Here is a 16386-nt window from a genome sequence, read left to right on the forward strand (position 1 = left end):
TGGCGTGGAGCTTAACCGGGAACTGGAAGAGGCGGGGGCCTGCCCTGTCTGCGACCTACGTGGAGTGGGCCTCTGCTGAGAGTGATCCAGCTGGCAGTGCAAGGGTTTTGCAGGGGGGTGGTGACTAAACACTGGTCCCTGCCTCCCAGGAGGCATGGGCGGTGCATCTGGGGAGATTTCCCTTGAAACGGCCCAGAACCTATGAGGGAGTGGGCAGGCCTGGGCGGGAGAAGGAATGGTCATAGAGGAAGGGGTGCTAGGAGCAGAACTGGGGCAGGGAAGCAAACCAAGAGGCCTATCTCAGAGGCAGGAGTAATCACGCCCCGTGGAACCTTTCCTCCAAAGACCAGCCGCCCCTTTCCAACAAGAAAGTGGACTCAGGGCCAAGTCTACAATGAACATGTGGGGAGAAGTTGCCCTAGAACGGGGCGGCCCACGTCGACTGGAATGGGCCTTTTGGCCCTGCCTCCACAGCTCAGGACCACCCTGGCAATGCTTCTGTAGACCCCTGAACCCCAAGCCTAGACTCCGTAGGAGTACCTGCCCCTGGTTTCCTTGCCTCCAGGTGGGCAGAGCCTGGCCTTGCAGAGCATTGCTCATCCAGGCCTGTCTTGGCTGAGTGTGTCAAGCCCATGATCAAGCTGTCCCCTGCCCGCCCCTGCCACCTCCACATTCATGCTGATCATTGCAATGACCTGAATGGATTTGCATGTTAAATGGAGTGTCTGGGGACGCTTAAAAAGGAGAGGGAGCCCGCATTCATTCATCTAGGCTGTTTTATTCTTCTCCCCATTATTACCTCCCTTGCCCCCAGCAGTCTAGGAGCAGTGGTAGGGAGCTTTGCTTTCTGTGGCCCAGCCTGGGCGTTAAAAGGACGGAATCCCTGCCGGCAAGAGTCAGGCTGAGCCTGGGGCAGAGCTGCAGGGATGAGGAGGCCTTGCCTGTGGCTGGATACATTCTGGGGGTGCCACGGGGCAGGCAGGAGCTGAGACCCACGGAGGACAGTGTAAGCCAAGGGGGTAGCCATGGGAAGGACAGCCCAGATTGAGTCTCTACACCACAGCCAGGGATAGAAAATGAAGTCCAGTCAGGGCCTGTGACGACCAGGGTAGGGGAGGCTCTCAGAGGCCCTTGTCTCTGCTTTTCTGTCTCACTGTGCTCATTGTCATCGCTGCACATGGGCTTCCTTGGCCTGCCCGTGGCTTCTCTGCTGCCTGGTAACTGTGGCTTTCTGCTTGCCATGGTGCCCACCCCAGCCCCAACAGATAGCAAGAACCTTTGTCAGGTTTGTGCAGAAAATTGGTTTAACTTGCAAGGCCCCATCTGATTGGCCTGTTTGAGTCAGGTGATTACCCCTGGACCAATCAGATGTGGCCTAGGTCTGAAGGCGCTTGGTACAAACTTGGCTGCCTACATCCATCCCCTTGAGCAGAACTGTGAGTACAAAAAGCATCTTTACTTGGAAAAAGTGTGGGCGGGGAGGCAGGGGTTGGCAGTCTCTGGATGGGGCAAATAAAGCACTATATGTAAGGCAAGGCATCATATTTCCAATCGTGGCTGGACTGGATAATCCCCAAGGCTCCTTCCTTGCTCCTACATGCAAGCCATCCCTGAGTGGTGCATGGTCAGGCCTGGCCTCAGGTTTAGGAGCTGTCTCCAGGCCCCCCCTCCGACCCCTTCCCCAGACCCCAGCCCTCTTCTCCCAGGCCCTCCAAACCGGCTGGGGAGGGTCTCCAGACGTTCTCCTACCCTGGATCTGTCCGCAGCAGCCATGAACCATCAACAAAGATGTTCTCTTTCTGAATTTTTAAATGCCCGTTTGTCTAGGTTGATGATGAAGAGATTGATTGGCTGTTTTTAATATCTCCCTTTAAATAGAGCTCATCTCACCCTGCTTGTGATGGTATTTTATTACCATAATAATAATTGCAACGACCATTTATTGAGTATGGTTCAATATTGCCGTGTGCCTGGCTCAGCAAGAAGTTTTTTGGGTTTTTTTTTTTTCGTACCTTGTCTCACTTAATTCTTTCTTACAACCCTGGAGGTAGGTACCGTTAACAACTCCGTTTTTACATTTTCCCTGGTACAGGGAAACTGAGCCAAAAGAGTTCAACAGCAGAAGTTTGAGGTCTCCAGCCAATAAGTGGAGAGAGAGGCTGGGACTCAAACTTGGAGGGGGGGTGCAGGGGGGTCTGACTCAGCATCTCTGCTCTGAGTCACCAAGTTCTACTGTCTGCTTGGAAGCCCGGGTGTACCTGGCTTCACAGAAGAAATCTGCTTGCATTGAAGGGGCAGATCTTTAAAGGGGGTACATCTGCACATTCGCATGAAATAGCTGCGTACTTGGAGAAGCCCCCAGTGTCGGTGCTGATGACCACCACCCCCCCGCCCCATTCCCCTGATAGAGCATGGCACCCGGGACCTGAAAAGCAGGAAGTCAGCATTCTTTTCCCTCCAATGGCTTGTCCCTTCTAAGTATATGAATGGCTCTTTGCCAGGCCCGTTTAAAACCTTTCGTAAGTTACGCACAAATTAAATGGGTTTTCACTGCCGGGCATGAAACATAATCTAAGAAGGTCAGACACAGGGCCATTCCCTCTTTTTCCCCCTTTCCCCTGTCTTCTTGGATCTCGCTTTTAAATCCTCTAATCAGTTGCCCAGAGAGCCTTTGCCCCGGACCGTGAGGTATGCACGGGTGAAATGTCCCCTGCTCCCCGAGGCAGGGGGCTGCAGAGCTGACATTCTCGAGGGAGCCATCCCTTCCCTCTGGGCGCTGGCTCTGTGTGGGGTGTGCTCTGAAGTGCTGTCTAGCGGCCTCACAGGGGGCTGGCTGCTCTGAAATGGGAACGTGTCCCTCCCTCCAGTGGCAGAACCCAGGCCCTGATGGAATGGCTTGGAGGGTTAGGCTGGCTCCGGTGCTCGCGTATGCTGTGCGTGTTGGATCTAGAGGGAGAACCGTAGTTTGGCTGAGAGGCTTGTAAAGATCTCCTTGAGCCCCGTGCCGTCATGGTGGCGTGTGAGGGCAGGGACTGGCTCCAATGAGCCCAGTGCCAGAGGGCCTCAGACTTCGGGGCCCTGCGTGCGGTGGCCCCGGGTATGTATGTGCAGAGTGCCTGTATCCATCAGGTCCCCGGGGAACAGTTCATCTCAGTTCCAATAAAGGCATTTCAGTGAAGAGACATCTTACAGAGGGTGGGCAGGGCGAGGGGGCATGAAGGGCTGTTGAGGCACCTGAGACCAGCAGCAGCCCTTAGGGCTGCAGGGAAAAGGGGAGGGGATAGCACTGCCTGCCTGGACCCCACTGAAGGCTGCAGCCAGGGAGGAGGGGCGGCTGGCCTGGAGCTGGAGGGAGTGGAAAAGTATCCCCCAGGCTCCTTCTCCTCCTGCCTCTTTCCCAAACTCTGAGCTCCTACGAGCACCTCCCCGTGGCAGAAGCTAGTCTGCAAGGGAGCCTGGGGGTGGATGCTGTCCACTGAGGTCTTGCCGGGGGCAGGGGGGGTGGGGAGACAGAGCAGGGTACTCTGTGCATCTGGAGGGTGCAGACAGAGGATGCCCAGCACGGTATTATTAATATTCATCGTGCGTCTTGACACCTGCCTGCCCTCCCCTCGAAGGCGTTCTTGTCTACAAGTCTTCTGGAAGGCACCAGATGACGAAAATCCCAACTGCCAACTTCTAAGCACTTATTACATGCTGGGAAATTTGCACTCCTGAGCTCACGTTCTCTTCACACTAACCCTATGGGACGTTATTGACTCCGGTGGACAGAGAGGGGATTAAGGATCAGAGAGATTAAGGAACCCAAAGACACACAGCGAGGCTGGGGCTCCAGCAGAGGCCTATCGATCCCTGAAATCCTGGCACTTGTCCGCTCTGCCCCCTTGCACACTTGATGCTCTTCTGGAGGGAAAGAGAGCATCTGTTTTCCAAGCCACCGAGCTGAGGAGGGAAGGCCTAGCAAAGGAAAAGGAGGTTCAGAGGCTCCAAGGTGTGAGGCAGCCTGCTGGGTTTGGAAAGTACAAATAGCTCTACCTACCAGGAAATATTAAACTGATAAGAATAGATGCTACACATGATCTTAGCTAAAGGCCACTAAGGGATACCTGCCAGGAAATAAAGTATGAAGGAGGAGATGGCGCCAGACCATGAGGGCCTGTGTCCTGTGCAAAGGGGCACTGGGGAGTCATGGATGGTGTGGAGGAGAGGGGCCTCCCTATCTGCCTCCTGTGCTCAGTGCTGGTGGGAGAAGGACAGGTTATGAGCCTGTTTATTCAGCCTGACACATGCTCAGTGATGGGGGAGAATCCGCACACTCAGAAAGAAACAATGGCAACTCCATCACATCGTTCTCCCGGGGCCCCTTCCAGCCTAAGCAGGGGTCTTGTAAAGAACACTCTTGCCTCAAGCAGATAGTCCCGGGGAAGGGTTGCCAGCATGCCCCAGTGAAAGAAGTTGCTCAAAGCGGTGACACAGGGCCCACGTCATGGCCAGCAGCACAGACAGGAGGCAGCAACGCGGATGCCTTCCTTGAGAGAGACCCTGCAGGTGTCCGAAGGGACCCAGTCATTATCCCAGCGTGAAAAAAAACGCAGGACCAGGAATACTGTCTCTGCCCTCAGGGAACTTACGGGCTAGTCCCACACTCCTGGCCAGGAGGCTTCACTCAGGCTGGCACTGACACAGAAGAGTCAGGACGAGAACTGCCATGGGTGTTTAAGAGAAGTATTTAGCGTAGAGCTTAAAGATCGGTGGCTTAGAATTGGACCTGGTTTCAAGGCCACCTTCTACCATTGCCTAGCTGTGTGCCTTGGGCAAGGCACTTCACCTCTCTGAGCCTTAGCTTCCTTTTCCAAAACCGGATACTAGCTGCCACCTAGAAAGCTACTTGTTACAGAGGTGGACAGACGCAGCGCACAGCACAGGACCTGGCACGTAACAGTCAGTCGACGGGAGCGGGGATTGTTTTTACCCTCTCGTCTCCATGAAGAGCCTCATTAGCTTGCCCATCTTCAGATGTGCCCAGAGCTCACTAAATTATGAATCGGTTCCTTCGCCCAGCATTTTGCCAGCGTGGCTCGCGTGCCAGGCCCTGTGGCGGGCGCTGCGGTGACGAGAGCTGGCCGTCGGGCAGAGATGCAAACAGATCCCGAGAATGTGCTGAGCGCTCTCTGGGCAGCTCGCGCATGTCTTGAGAGAGGACACTGACTGAACACCTGCCATGTGCCAGGCACTGTGCTAGGCAAGGCAGCTGGAGCCCTGTGGCTTCCACGGAGCACGGGCGCTGTGAGGGAAGACAGGCGCGGGCCAAGGAATTATAGAAGATATGTGGATGATGAAAGCATCCAGGGTGAGGTGGGAACCTTAATATAAACAGCGGGGGAGGCTGGGGGCGGGGGAGGGGCTGACCTGCCTTAAGGGTCTAGAAGGTTCCATAAGGAAGCAACATTTCACCAAAGACCCCACGTCGGAAAAGGGCAGGGGTCCGTACGTAGTGTATAGCAGAGGGAATCATGGCAGGCTCCCAGGAGGTGGTAATATTGGAGTGGGGCTTGTGGGCCTCTCGTGGCAGGCTGCCATGGCCCAGGGATGGCTTGTGGATGCCCCACCCCAGGGCAATCCGAGTAACCTCCATGCTGCCAGCAAAGCCCTCGGGGCCCCCGGCCACCTGCCTGTAGTGTGCACCTCTCAGCTCCCTGCCCTTGAACCTCCCGACACACTGACTCCCAGGTGCCCCACCGAACCCCCCCGAGCCCGAGGCTTGGGCAGAAAGGGGCACTCAACGGACGAATCAGCACCGCCAAGAAACAGGGGGCTTGGGGACCAAAAGGCCCTCATCCAGAACTCCAGGATGAGCAGATCATCTTTAGAACTGGTGCTGTTACGGCCACCAGGAGGCCATCAAAAAAAGGAAAAAAAAAAAAACAAAAACAACCAGATAACTGCATTTTAAATTCCTCTGAACCCTCTTAGAATAAAAATGACAAAGCCGCGGGTCCGGTTGGCTGGAGGGACGTGGTTAATGGGCTTTGGGGGAATAGTCACCGACGAAGGCAGCTGCTCTGAGCACTTCTCACCCTTTTGTTTGCTTTGCTTCACCCCCAGAACACACCGGTGGGGACACCCATCTTCATTGTGAACGCCACGGACCCCGACCTGGGTGCGGGCGGCAGTGTCCTCTACTCCTTCCAGCCCCCCTCCCTGTTCTTTGCCATCGACAGTGCCCGCGGCATCGTCACGGTGATCCGGGAGCTGGACTACGAGACTACGCAGGCCTACCAGCTCACCGTCAACGCCACGGTGAGTCCCGCGTGGATGTCTGCCTTCCCCCCCCCACCCCGGGGGAGAGCAATGGGACATCGGCGTCCTTCCCTGCTGGTCAGGCTCAGCCATCGTGATGCTGGTGATAGTCACAGTGAGACCAAGGGCCGGGCTGGGCTGAGCACTCGGGTGGATGGTCTCCATGAATCCCCACGGCAGCCCCAGCTCATAAGTAATAAATGCCAAGTGACCCATGTTACAGACGAAGAAACTGAGGCACGGGAGCCATTCCGGTGACGGTGGTGACTCAGCAGCTTCACTCCCGTGCCCGCGCTGGTAATCCCACAGGACATCCGTGGTGTGGGGTGTCCCCTTGCTCTCTGGAACATCAGGCCGAGGTGGGAAGCCAGCTATGTCGTGACACCACCCGACATGCAGGGACCAGAGGGTCCAGGCATCCTGAGTAGGGCACGCTATGTGCTCCAAGGACCGCGCTGGGGTCTGGAAATTCCGGGTTCAGTTAGTGAGGAGAGGGAGGAGAGAGAGAATCATCGTCCTGTTATATGGCTGTTGAGACTGTTGAGACTCACAAGCCGACGAGTAGCAGGGAGCGAGCATTCAAACCTGGCTTATCTGCCACCCGTCCGGGGCCCCCACGGCCAGGAGTTTCTGAGTTTCCAGAACATCACAGCGGCTCGGCCTCTGTCGCCTGCTGTTCGGGAGGACCTGAGGGACAGGCAGGCCACACCCTAAGCAGGCTCCTACCCCTGCCTTCCTGTCTTGCCTGCTCCTGCCTCTTCTCCAGGCACAGCCGGAGCCCTCAGCAGGCCGCAGGGCAAGAGCTGGTGGCCGTTTGTCCCTTATCGCCTGACACACGCCCTCTGGCCCCGTGTCGCTGCAGCGGGGACTGCCAGTGGTGCTGGGGGCTCCGCTTGGCCGGTCACAGAGCCCGGATCCTGGGGTAAGACACACGGACTAGGTCGAGGGTCCAGTGTGAAAGGTGGGGCTCCCCCAGGCTTGGGCAAGGTGGAGAGAGGCCCCAAGAACCAGGAAACGCACTCTTTTTCTGGGGAGGCCGCTGCAGGAGACATTCACGTTCTTCCCTTTCTCCCCTGGTTCCGTGTTCGTCGCCTGGGAGGCCACGTGTGCTGCTGTTAGTAAACCTGACTTCTGGGACCGACGGGGCTTGTGAGAGCAGGGTCCACTTTCTGCATGCACCTGCACCCTTGTGCGCTCCCTTGCCCCCGCACCCAGCTGCGGTGTCCCTCCCGCCACCCGCCATTTGCCCACACCGGGGCCCAGAAATGCACAGACGCTTGCTCTCTTTCTTGCTATGAGCCTGTCTCTGTGGAGTAATTTCCATCTTCCGTAAAAATGGCTTTGGGCTGGTGGGGGAGAGACCAGAGCTGGGCACAGGCTCAGGTCTGGGTGGCCGGGCCTGTCAAGAGGCCTGGGCTCAAGCTGAGACGGTGAATACAGTTAAATTGCTGTTAATCTCCCAGCACTCAGGCCCTGAAGCAATAGAACGGGAGCAGCCCTTCGATATTGATGGCTCCTGCACCTGCATAGTCCCCTCTAGGACCCGTGCTGTGCCCTTGGCTGCTGGGCATTTCCCCAAGGAGAGTCTCCTGTGTGGCATCACGGGGAGCAGGGTGGGGCCCCAGACGCCACGGGGTGGGCACCAGGTGGGGAAATGTGAGGACTTCCCCGGAGACGGCTGCCGAGAGCTGCAGGCCCCAGAGTGGCAGCTGGGAGCCCAGCGTGTCGCCTGCCCTGCCAGGGTGCCCTCTGCCATCCCCATTCCCCAGCCGTGGAATCCGAGATAGGCTGCATGGGGACATCTGTGGCGGGAGCAAGGCTGTGGCCCCAGGACTGCGGGACGGAGGGGAGGGCACGTGCCAGGCCGGACAAAGCCAGCTGCCCACAGAAGACTGCTAACGGCAAATGAGGGTCACTGGCCTCCCCTGCTCCGAAAGTCAAGGGGCTTTCTGTTCCTCCCACTCTGGCCCTGTCTGCCTGGTTGTTCAGGTCCCTGGCGGAGAGCTCTTACCACGGGCAGCCCCCAAGCCTGGGCTGTGGGTTCCATTGTCTTAGAGTCTGGGAAGGTGTCTCCCTGATGGATCCTCTGCCCAGCTCCTCCTGCATCCAGACTCTCCCCCACCCTACCGCACGCACCCCTCATCCCCAAAGTCCCTCACCCTCTCCGTGACTGTCCCTGAGGACTCTTAGGACAACCTGCCCTCTCCCCCGCCAAAGACTCTACTGCTGCACCTGTGTACCTGGAGGGCAGGAACAGGCTCTAGGCTTGTTGAAATGGGGAGAATGCTTTGCATCAGTCAGGTCACCCCAGACCAAGGGAGACCCCATCAGAGGACGGTCACTCTCAAATCCCAGACCAGAGAATGTACAGGCCTGAGGGTCCACGGAGGTCATTGTGTGGAGCCCCTTCGTCTCCCAGAGAAGGAAATTGAGACCCCATGAAGGAAGAGAACTTAGGCAGAGTGACCCAGCAAGTCAGGGGCTGAGATGACGTCAGGGCCCCAGATCAAAACAGGGCAGGTTTGTATTGCAAAAGGATCTGAGTTTGAGTCTGGGCTACACAGGCACCATCTGCGTGACTCTGGGCAAGTTACTTAACCTCTGTGAGTCTCGGTCAACATATCTGAATAATGGGCACATAGTATCTACAAAAGCAAACAAGGCGCGAGCGCAGTGCCTGGTACGAAACGTGTATTCAGCGTGTAGTTTCTGTTCCTCTTGGCTATCGTTATTCGATAGCAGTGGGCTATTTAATCAGTTTATCATGGGGGGCTGTGTATTTGGGGGTAATAGAAGATATGTTTCTGATTTCCTCTCCTGGTGAGCTTTCATAAGACTAAATTTCCAATTGACTAGGAGGGTTCAAACACGGCCTGCCTGGCCGCAGGGGGATGGCCTACACGACCTCTCAGGATTTCTTCCTGGAGTCCCCCAAATGTCACATGCCCCGGAGCTCCCCCTGCTGTTCTGTCAGAAAAGTTGCTTGACCACTAAACCCTGGGTGCAGACGGGGAGGGGGCGGGGATACAGGTCTCAGACTGGCCCCCTGTCCTGTGAGAGGGCCTTTCTTCTGAGGAACGCCCATCCTGGTCCTTCCCTTGCTGCCCTGGGGTGAGAGGGGGCAGGAAGTAGGCATGACGGCAGCCAGTGGCCTCTGCCTGAATCAAGAGAAGTTGCTAAGGACAGCACTGTCTCTTTACCCCAAGCCGGTCATCCCACCCGTGAGGTGTCCAGCATGATCAGGGCTAGGCTGGGCGGGGACGGGGGGGGGGGGGGAGATCTACCCTAACCCTCCTCTGTGACACTGGATAAGCCACCTTCTGCTGGGCCTTGGGGACCCTGTTTGCGTTTTCCTGCACAAGTCAGAGATCACCGTGGGTTCTTAGAGTTCTTGAACTTCTGTGTGCTAACGATCTTTGTGCAGGAGTGTGGGAACCTGTGCGTACATAGGCACACAGGTTTGTGCACATGGGTGTCGTGTGTGCAGGTGTATGTGTGTGTGTGTGTGTGTGTGTGTGTGTGTGTGCGCACACGTGTCAACAATGTCACAACCTAAGGCTGTGTATTCTCTGTCCTCTAAGGATCAAGACAAGACCAGGCCTCTGTCTACCCTGGCCAACTTGGCCATCATCATCACAGATGTCCAGGACATGGACCCTATCTTCATCAACCTGCCTTACAGCACTAACATCTATGAGCATTCTCCTCCGGTAAGATGCTCCCTGGCCCTCGTGGGGCTTCCCTCTGAGCTTCCGTTGGGGCCGGGGGCCCTGTTTGGTAGGACAGGCTCTTCCTTGGCATTTCTTATTCCCTTCAATCCCTGTGCATGTCGTGATGGGTGTCTTGGCACAGTGAAAACCCAACCCCCTCTTCATACCGCACCCCGTGTCCTCACCCTCTCACTTCATCTCCAGAGGGTTCCAAGAAGCAAAACACAAAGACTTACTAGCATAAACAAACAGGAGCAGCTCAGAAAGATTTATGTGGGATACTGGGGATGCCTGTGGAACCAGCCTGGTCTGGAGAGCACATTTGGACTCAGCCAGGCTTAACCAGATTTGGGCTCAGCCATATTCATGGGTCGATCTGCCTCTCCCAGCCAACCAGTGCTGCCTAAGATGGCGGCCGTTTGCCCCTCTCTCCCCAACCCTCTCTGGCCTGGCTCTTCTCTGAGAGCACACAGCTCTGGCTGCTCCTCCTAACTGCTGTGTCTTTGGATTTCTCAAGTCCACGTTTTCAAAAGAGGCACCTGGTTGGCTGCGCTCATGGTTTTGTGCCACGTTGCACAGTCACCGATCTCCAGCCAGCCGGGAGATTGGCTGCCCTTGGGCTCTGTGTCTGCCTCTGGTTCAGTCGGTTGTGACTGGGAATCTTCGAGACCCAGACGTGCTACTGCCTGCTTGGCAGGGGCTGGGAGCGGGCAGCTTCACTCGCCCATCCCTTGCCTGGTCGCCATCCGTGGTTTTGCGCAAACTCGACTAAAACACACACTCGGCTGATAAATTAAGAAACGCTGGCTCCTCTCGGCAGGTGCAACCCTGGACATGCAGCTTGGGGAGTCTTTTCTGTGGAAAGAAAAACGTGCCCTTCCTTTTGACGGAGCTCGGTGTGCTTAGAGGAAAGACACACAACTTGGAGAGCAAAGCAGGGCACCCACATGCACACCTGCATAGGCTCACAGGATTAGGTTATCAGTGAAAGGCAGGCTTCCCTTGATCAGGGTGAAGACTGTACCTGTAAGGCCACCACAGGCCAGGGAAGCCTGACCTCCAGTTTGGAGGCTGTGGTCCATCCTGACCATGGCATCCTCGAAGCACTGTGCTTTAGTCTCCGGGTTTGTGAGGGTAGTAGCCATGTCTTTCTTGGGGCCAGGTATGGGCTGGAGGCCCTAACAGGCAAGATCCTTTTTAGTCTCCTGCTGCAGGCATCTGGAGATATTTTGGGGGAGATATTTTCACCTTCTCTTTCTTAGTGGTCCATGGACAGCAGGACCTCTAGCTTTTGAGGCTAAAGGCTATCTCCTTCCAAAGTCTCTTTGCTACCCCCACATCTTCTCAGCCCAGGGAGTCCTTCCCTGGCCTTTCAGAGAAGATAGGCCCTTCCAACTGCCCCTGGCCCCTAAATGTCCCCTTCTTAGCACTCAGCACTCTTGGACAGCTGGCTCAGCCTCTGCTTCCCTGCTGGACTGGAAGCGTAGTTGGGCAGGGATTGGGACTGCTGTGGGCATAGCACATCAGGGGTGCTAAGGATGTGTTTGTGGAGTGAATGAATGAATGAATGAACGAATGAACGAACGAACGAACGAACGAACAAACGATGTCCTGGTCAGACCAGCCCTCTCACCATCCTGCCATCCTCATCACCCCTTATGGCTGCTCCTATCAACAGTACAAAATCTGCCCGTCTATTGGTTCCCAGCTCACTGGCCACTTTTCTTTGATTTTTTTTTTTCCTGGCTTTATCCTCACCAGCCCGCAGACGTAACCAGCCATTTCTTTCCCTCACCCCTCCCTGTGTTGCATAATTTACCACTGAATTATAGTTGTCCCTATAATGTTCACCGACGTGTGAGTGGGTTATTTTGGAGCTCCTGGTAGTCAAGGTACCTGAGTCTCTGGGACCTGGTCTCAGGCTTCCAGTGGGTCTCCCAGGGCATCGTGCCCAGGGCTGAGTGCAGAGAAGATGCTCAAAGCCAACTTGTTGGTTGAAGTGAGGATGTGATGGTGACCAGGCAGCCAGGGAAACTGGGAGCGGGTCCCCGCACCCACCTTGGCCAAATCACACACGCTCTGGATGGCTTCCTCGCTGGGAAACAGACTGGGAATGTCTACAGTAGTGTCTCCATCCCCCGAGGGCTTCAAGGATTAGAGGTTGCATGCTTGTGTAGAGTACCCAGCGAGGCATTCGGTCACAGTGGTTATGAGTAGGTTGTCCCTTTGGCGCCGTGAGGCCACTAAAGCCAATGCCCCAGGAGCTCCCAGGGAGCAGGTGTGAGCCCCACCACTTAGGTCACGACTGGGCTCAGGGGAGCCAGACGAGGAAGTAAGGGGGAGGTTTCGGACTTTCCCGGGCACCCACAGAATCTTCTCGTGGGCACACAGCTCGGCCTCTCCACCCTGTCCCCACACTTAAAAGGAGCACTGTCACTTGTGTGTCCCTAGCACAGCCTTTTCTGCTGCAGGCCGATTCCCATATACTCCAAGCGTGATTTTCCCAGGCTTCTAATCGGTTTCCATGCCTTGATCCGGGCCCTGCGTGTCCCTTTACAGTGTGGAATCCGGACTTAACTCAGTACTTCCCAGGCCGGCCAGGGCCAAGGAGCACTGTGGCAGGCCCAGCCTCCTCGACCCGAGGACCCAGGCATCCCCACTCCCAGCCTTGCCTCTGCTGGCCTCGGGGCCTCCATTCGGACCCCGGCCCACTCTGCCTCACTCTTCCTCTTTATCTGCGGCTCCCAGCATGTATGCCTCTCTCTATCAGTGTATCGGGCCAGCATGCCTCATCTAAAGTGTATATATTACCTAATAAAATCCTTCTTATTTGGGATTATTGCATCAAATTTTAATTTCCTCACTCGAGCAGCGGCATGTCGACCTGCCCGTCAGTGAAGGACCGATAGAAGGTGAAAAGAGCGGATAAACTGCACAAATTACTGCCAGCTGATGCCTATCAGCCCTTTGACTGGAATTGACTGGAATTAAGGACTGAGAAATAGGATTTTCTGCCTCAGAATCTGCTGTGGCAGCTCTTGTCGGAAGTCCCCTGCAGCCCCCACGGGCCCCCTCCCCCCACGGGCGCCTCCCACCTCCTGAAGCAAACTGTGTCCACCTTTCAAGTCCTTAATCTTGTCATGGAACCGGGAAAGCAGTCCCAGGGGAGAGAGGTGGGCTGGGACCCCTGAGGCCCGGCAGAGCCTGATGGGTTATAGCTCCAGCTCCTGTCCTGGCCGGCTGCTTTGGAAAAGGCAGGCCACCCAGAAGGGAGACACAAGTTCCTTCTAGAGAAGTCTGAGCTCCTCTCAGCTCCGCCCCCGACTTCCCCCCGCCAGTACCCAGACCTCGGAGGCAGGGGCTGTTTCGCACACCTCCCCCACCCCTGGCTTTGGCATACCTACTGGGCACAGAGCCCCGGGCCTGTCACCTCTGCCAGCCGTGGAGTCCCCCAGACCCACCTCAACCCAAGCGCTCCATTACCCAGTCATCCGCACCCCACACTTTGGGACTTGAGACCAATTCTAGAACCCTCTGAGCCTCCGTTTCCTCACATATTCCCCTGCACTGGGGCTTGTGAGGAAAACGTGAGAGTACCTGTGTTGGGTGCCCAGCGCGGTGCTTGGCACAGAGTAGGTGTTTAACCAGTGCTAGCTCTCCCTGGGCTGTTAGCTGCTCTCTCTATAGGATACCCAGAAAACACCTTACCCGTAGAATGCGTGGTAGGATTCTGGAGTGCTAGGGAGTCTGAACGTGCCGAAGTCCTTTGGAACATCACATGCATGCGCTCCCTATGGAGAGGCAACTCAGCTTGCATCAGATCTCATGGTGGTCCCCGTGAACAGTGACCGTCACGTCTATAGCATTTGCTGTGCGTCCTGGGTACAGTTCCAAGTGCTTTGCAAATATCAGTTGCTCAGGGGTGGAGGCTGTCATGATACCCATTTTATAGATGGGGAAAACAAGGCAGCGAGAGATCAAGTAATTCACTCGAAGGGTTCGCAGCCCAGACAGCCTGGCACCAGTCAAACCCCGAACCCCGTCACCATACTGCTCTATCCACCGCCAGGAGCCGGGGCCCTGGGGGCCTGTGCCCCCTTAACCTCTCAGGGGAGCCTCCTTTCCCAGGAGGCCTCCTGCTTACAACATGGGTTCCTGTGACAGGAGGAGCCTCGTGGCAGGGTGGACCCTTCCCTGACCCTCCTGGGCCTTCCCACCTACTCTCCCAGCCAACCCCGCCCCTAGCTGGAGGGCCAGCCAGTTAGGGGCCTGGCTCTGGGCCGGGCAGGGGCCATGCTTCCCCATCCCCTCGTCTTTGGAAATAAGTTTCAGTATATTGAAAATATAATTACTGAGACTCCGAAACAAGAGCCGTGGGATCCCAAGAGCCCCCATTCCTCCCCGTTAATTCCTTCTCATAACATTTCCAGTCTTTGTGGCTGCACTTGTATTAAAAGCTCAGGGTTTTATTAAAAATGGATTTATTTACCCAAAAAGAGATGAAACCCCAAACTTTGTCAGGAGCCTGTTGGATCTCACTTCCCAGAAGCTCAGGTGTGGCTCTTCCTGGGGAGAGCCGGCCTCCTCGTCATCTTGTCCTGGATTGCCTGCTGGCCCCTCGGAGCCCCACCGGCAGCCCAGGGTGGGAGTGCCCGTGGGGAAGGTGCTCCCAGGACTCTTTGGCCACCAGGTCCCTTATTTGCACGGGCCACCACCGGCCCCGTTTCAGTCCTCCGGGGGTCACTAGGCCCAGCTCAGCCCAGCCACTCCCGGATTGTATGCCCGGAGACCTGCGGTCGCCCCTTGAGGTTTCTTTAGTGACCTTCTTGAAAGGTGTTCTGGTAGCCTCGGGGCCCAGTTAACCTGGCAGGCTAGTCTGTGCCCTCAGCAGGCCAGCGGCTGCCTGGGACCTGGGAACCCTCATACTGGAACACGTTTGGGGCCCAGGCCACATGGGGCTCTAGAAAAGAGGGGGTTGTTCCCGTGTCCAGAAAGCCCGTCCTGGCACCCAAGACTCACACCGTTGGGACCTCCCCCTGGGGACAAATCCAGGCCCCTCCATGTGAGGAGTGGCCCCCAGAAAGGCAGGCACCCCCAAAAGTGCCCTGTGTGGGGTGATACTGGGGGGAGCAGTTAGCATAGACTCTGCAAATCTGATGAATGCCTCCTGAATGACCCCCCCCCCCCCCCACACACACACACACAGATGCCTGGGTTTGGGACCATTAACTGATGTTACAGGAGAAGAGTCTGTCATCAGACCAGAAAGCCCAAGAGAGCAAAGGCTAACAGGGTTGTTGTTGTTGTTGTTGTTGTTGTTGTTGTTGTTTTAACCACTTTACTAACTTCTAGGAGCCTTTACTACGCTAAGCCCAAGGGAAGGATGGGACATGTAAGTGGTCCCGAATGTGACATGAGCTAATGCTTGTGAAGTGCTTAGGTTGGTGCCTGCCACATCACAGGGACTTTCATAAATGACAGCGTCATTATCACAGAAGCTGGTAGACAGGCAGTGTTGCCTGGAGGGCAAGAGCATTTTGGAGGCAAAGTATCTGACTTTGAACCCTGGTTTCACCATTCATTCGTTGCAACGGGACCACGGCCAGGCCCCGTAACTCGAGTTCCTCAGTTTCCTCATCCGGAAAATGGGGCTTCTGGGGTACGTGTGAGGGGGAAACGAGTTCCTAGCAGGCGTTTGCCGCAGCAGAGTGAGTGCTTGAGAAAGAACAGCACCTGCCTTAGCGGGAACTTCCTGGGCTCTGACCCCCTTTGGGTCCTCAGAACCCACCTGGGGAGATGCTCATTTAATGATGTCTTTCTCTGACTTGGTAACAGTCTATTTCCCCCCAGGGGGTGTCGTCAGAGCTCTGGGATCCCTTATCCCACCGGGGGGTGGGGGGGGCCAAGGAGGGAGCCACATCTGCTTTCTGCATGGCCTTGGCCTCGGGGCAATGGCCGTGTTTCTCCTGGAACATTCTCGCCTTCCCTCAGCCCACCCTAGAGGTGTTCCAGATTGCTGCATACCTGGGCCCAGGAGAGGATGGAGGGAGAGCTGTGCAGGGGCAGCACTGCCCCGAGCGGGTGAGGTGGTGAATGCCCCTTCTGTGTCTGGAGGGGAGGTGTCTCACTCCCGGGCCCCCCTCCCCCTCAGAGGGCCTCCGTGTCAGAGAACAAGACTCTCTCCACAGGAGAAGGTGTTCAGGAGCACGTGGCCTACAGACTTCACCCTCTAGCTGACGAGCAGCAAATGAGTGAGAGGCAGCATATCAAGGCCACAAGAGTTCATCATTAGACATGTAAATGCCAGGGTTGACATTTCCCTAGGGGATGGGGACAGGGCTATCCTGCTCATTATTTATATTTTTTTTTCTTTTTA

General features: G+C 56.2%; 1 protein-coding gene across 1 annotated transcript in view; it reads left to right on the top strand.

The window, feature by feature from the left end:
- The window catches only part of LOC122201807 (cadherin-23-like), a 296594-nt gene that overhangs the window by 124670 nt on the left and 155538 nt on the right, over positions 1-16386 (top strand). Inside the window, exons 6-7 of the mRNA XM_042907791.1 lie at positions 6106-6300; positions 9882-10010. Coding sequence (XP_042763725.1) covers positions 6106-6300; positions 9882-10010 — 324 coding nt within the window. The remainder of the gene's footprint in view (positions 1-6105; positions 6301-9881; positions 10011-16386) is intronic.

This window comes from Panthera leo, chromosome D2 (assembly GCF_018350215.1).
Source record: "Panthera leo isolate Ple1 chromosome D2, P.leo_Ple1_pat1.1, whole genome shotgun sequence".
NCBI classification, from domain to species: domain Eukaryota; kingdom Metazoa; phylum Chordata; class Mammalia; order Carnivora; family Felidae; genus Panthera; species Panthera leo.